At 38.7% G+C, this 2,149-nt stretch overlaps 1 protein-coding gene across 1 annotated transcript; it reads left to right on the top strand.

The window, feature by feature from the left end:
• The first annotated feature begins 406 nt into the window (after positions 1-406).
• Positions 407-1,622, top strand: LOC134239732 (fatty acid desaturase 6-like). Its single transcript, XM_062721884.1, has one exon. The coding sequence runs from the start codon at positions 471-473 to the stop codon at positions 1,530-1,532; it is 1,062 nt and encodes a 353-aa protein (XP_062577868.1). The 5' UTR covers positions 407-470; the 3' UTR covers positions 1,533-1,622.
• Positions 1,623-2,149: the final 527 nt, after the last annotated feature.

The raw sequence follows: 2,149 nt of genomic DNA, 5'->3' as shown, positions 1-2,149 counted from the left end.
AATTACTTCCAATTACTTTGAAAAATGTAATTAATTACGCTCAATTACAATTACTTTATTCAATTACCCCATCCCTGAATAATATCATAGGGAGACCACAGGTCACCTAACGTAATCAATAAATGTTAAACGCTTATATATCATATATCGCATAAAATTGCAGTTAATGTTGCTCAGCACCCACCCTCCACCCCCTCTATCTTTTCTAATACCCATCAGATGGTTATTCCTTTTAAAAAGTTGTTTGTTTTACACTTTAAAGGCTTCACAGTATTACGATTTATTCTATTTTCACTTTACGTATGCAACGCACTACATTTTGTAGCGGAGTAAACAGGCCCGATAGTCGTGAACTGAGCAGGGGACCTCAGGTCCTAGTTCAGCGTACGTTTTATCCTTCTGCTTATAGATATCGTTGGCTCAGCATTTGCTGTCACTTTTCTCGTCGTTACCAGCGACCTCGCATCAAGATGTCATTCGCTGTCTCGGAGAAAGATCTCAACAAAGAAAGTGGATCGGAGATTGTGTACGATCGCGTCAATATAGAAAAATTACCGAAATTCTCAGACTTAAACAAAGAAGTGACTGCTTTTGTGAACCAGTGCAGTTGGTGGGATAGATATGGTGTGGACTGGTGCATCACTTCTATGGGATTTATCGCGGTGTATGTGGCGCTGATCTGTATGCAGTCTTCAAATGTGATGACCTTTTGTCTCGGAGTGTTCATGTATGGGTATTGCTTTCAGATGTTTTCTGTGCGCTGTGCTCATTCGAGTGTGCACAATGCAGTCTGCGAGTCCCGCTTTATGAATCGCTTATGGGCTTTTTTCTTCGGAGACATGTGTGGATCATTTTCCGCTGATGTTGGATATGATATTCATATACGTGTACACCACCCCCACACCAATATTATCGGCCTGGGAGACTCGAGCAGTTGGAAGGTTTCCTTCTTGCCCGCCCTTTTCTACATGTACTTTGCCCCCCTCCTGCTTCCGTTACTGTCCATACCTATCTCAATCAAAGAACTTTGGGGCCAGTGGATGAAAATGACCAGATATATCCTCCTAATGCTGACTGGATTAGTCGTCAACTTCACGCTGCTTATGAGAATTTCTGGATTTTCCTTTACCGGGGCTTTGTTATGTATACTTATATCTCGATCCCTACTGATGATACCTTACATCCATGTCAATATATTCCAACATATCGGACTTCCCATGTACTCGCGAGACCACCGACCAAAGAAGATATACCTGATGTCTACTGGAGTGTTAAATCTTCCACGGAATCCCATACTGGACTTTACGTTCGGACATTGCATCATCAGCGCTCATGTGGAACACCACCTGTTTCCTCATATGTCGGACAACATGTGCTTAATGATCAAACCAATCGTGTCCCGATTTCTAAGAAAAAATGGACTCCCATACAATGAGGACACTTATTTCAGCCGGATGTGGCACTTCACGGTGAAATACAAAGAGTTGATGGTGAATGCTCCTCCGATAACTCACTTTGTTGGGATTCAATGAACAAGAGCTGACGCTTAATTGTTATTTCAGTTACGTATCTGTGGACACCATGGTAAGGAGAAAAGCAATCTTAACCAACTGTTAACATGCTTCAGTTTGAATATGTTGAAAAATTTAAATAATTTTATTCGCTGGTATAAAGTCATTTCAACATACATTTTGTAGCCTACAACTTACTAATTTTTTACATTTTCCAAATGATTAATGAGTCTCTGAGGTATCAACACCCTGGTAAATACTCAAAAGTCGTGAAATGATATCAATGACCTCCACTGTTTCAAAAGTGATTTAATTACCATGTATACGGTATGTATACCATGGTGCTCTCAGATAGAATTTGCTTATGTGTTTGAAAGATCGTAGTTATACAATTTTTAATATTATTCACATTGTTAATACATTGTATTTTGTTCTTTATTAATTTATTGATTTTTTGTCAATTTCATCTTGACTTAAATTTATTCGCTTGCTGTTGATAAGTTTAACCATGTTAACTGTGATATATGCTGATTTCAATGCAATTTGTGTATGTGCCATGTCATAACTTCATTGTATGCTTCAATAATTAAGGTTCCTCATCTCTTTCCTTTCTTCACTCAGAAAATTTTGTTCTTTTA

The sequence above is a fragment of the Saccostrea cucullata genome, unplaced genomic scaffold (assembly GCF_032062105.1).
Source record: "Saccostrea cucullata isolate Sc308-1 unplaced genomic scaffold, CSIRO_AGI_Scuc_v1 ctg1045, whole genome shotgun sequence".
Classification (NCBI taxonomy): Eukaryota; Metazoa; Mollusca; class Bivalvia; order Ostreida; family Ostreidae; genus Saccostrea; species Saccostrea cuccullata.
The sequence above is the reverse complement of the archived record's forward strand: the minus strand, read 5'-3'. Positions and strand labels throughout refer to the sequence as shown.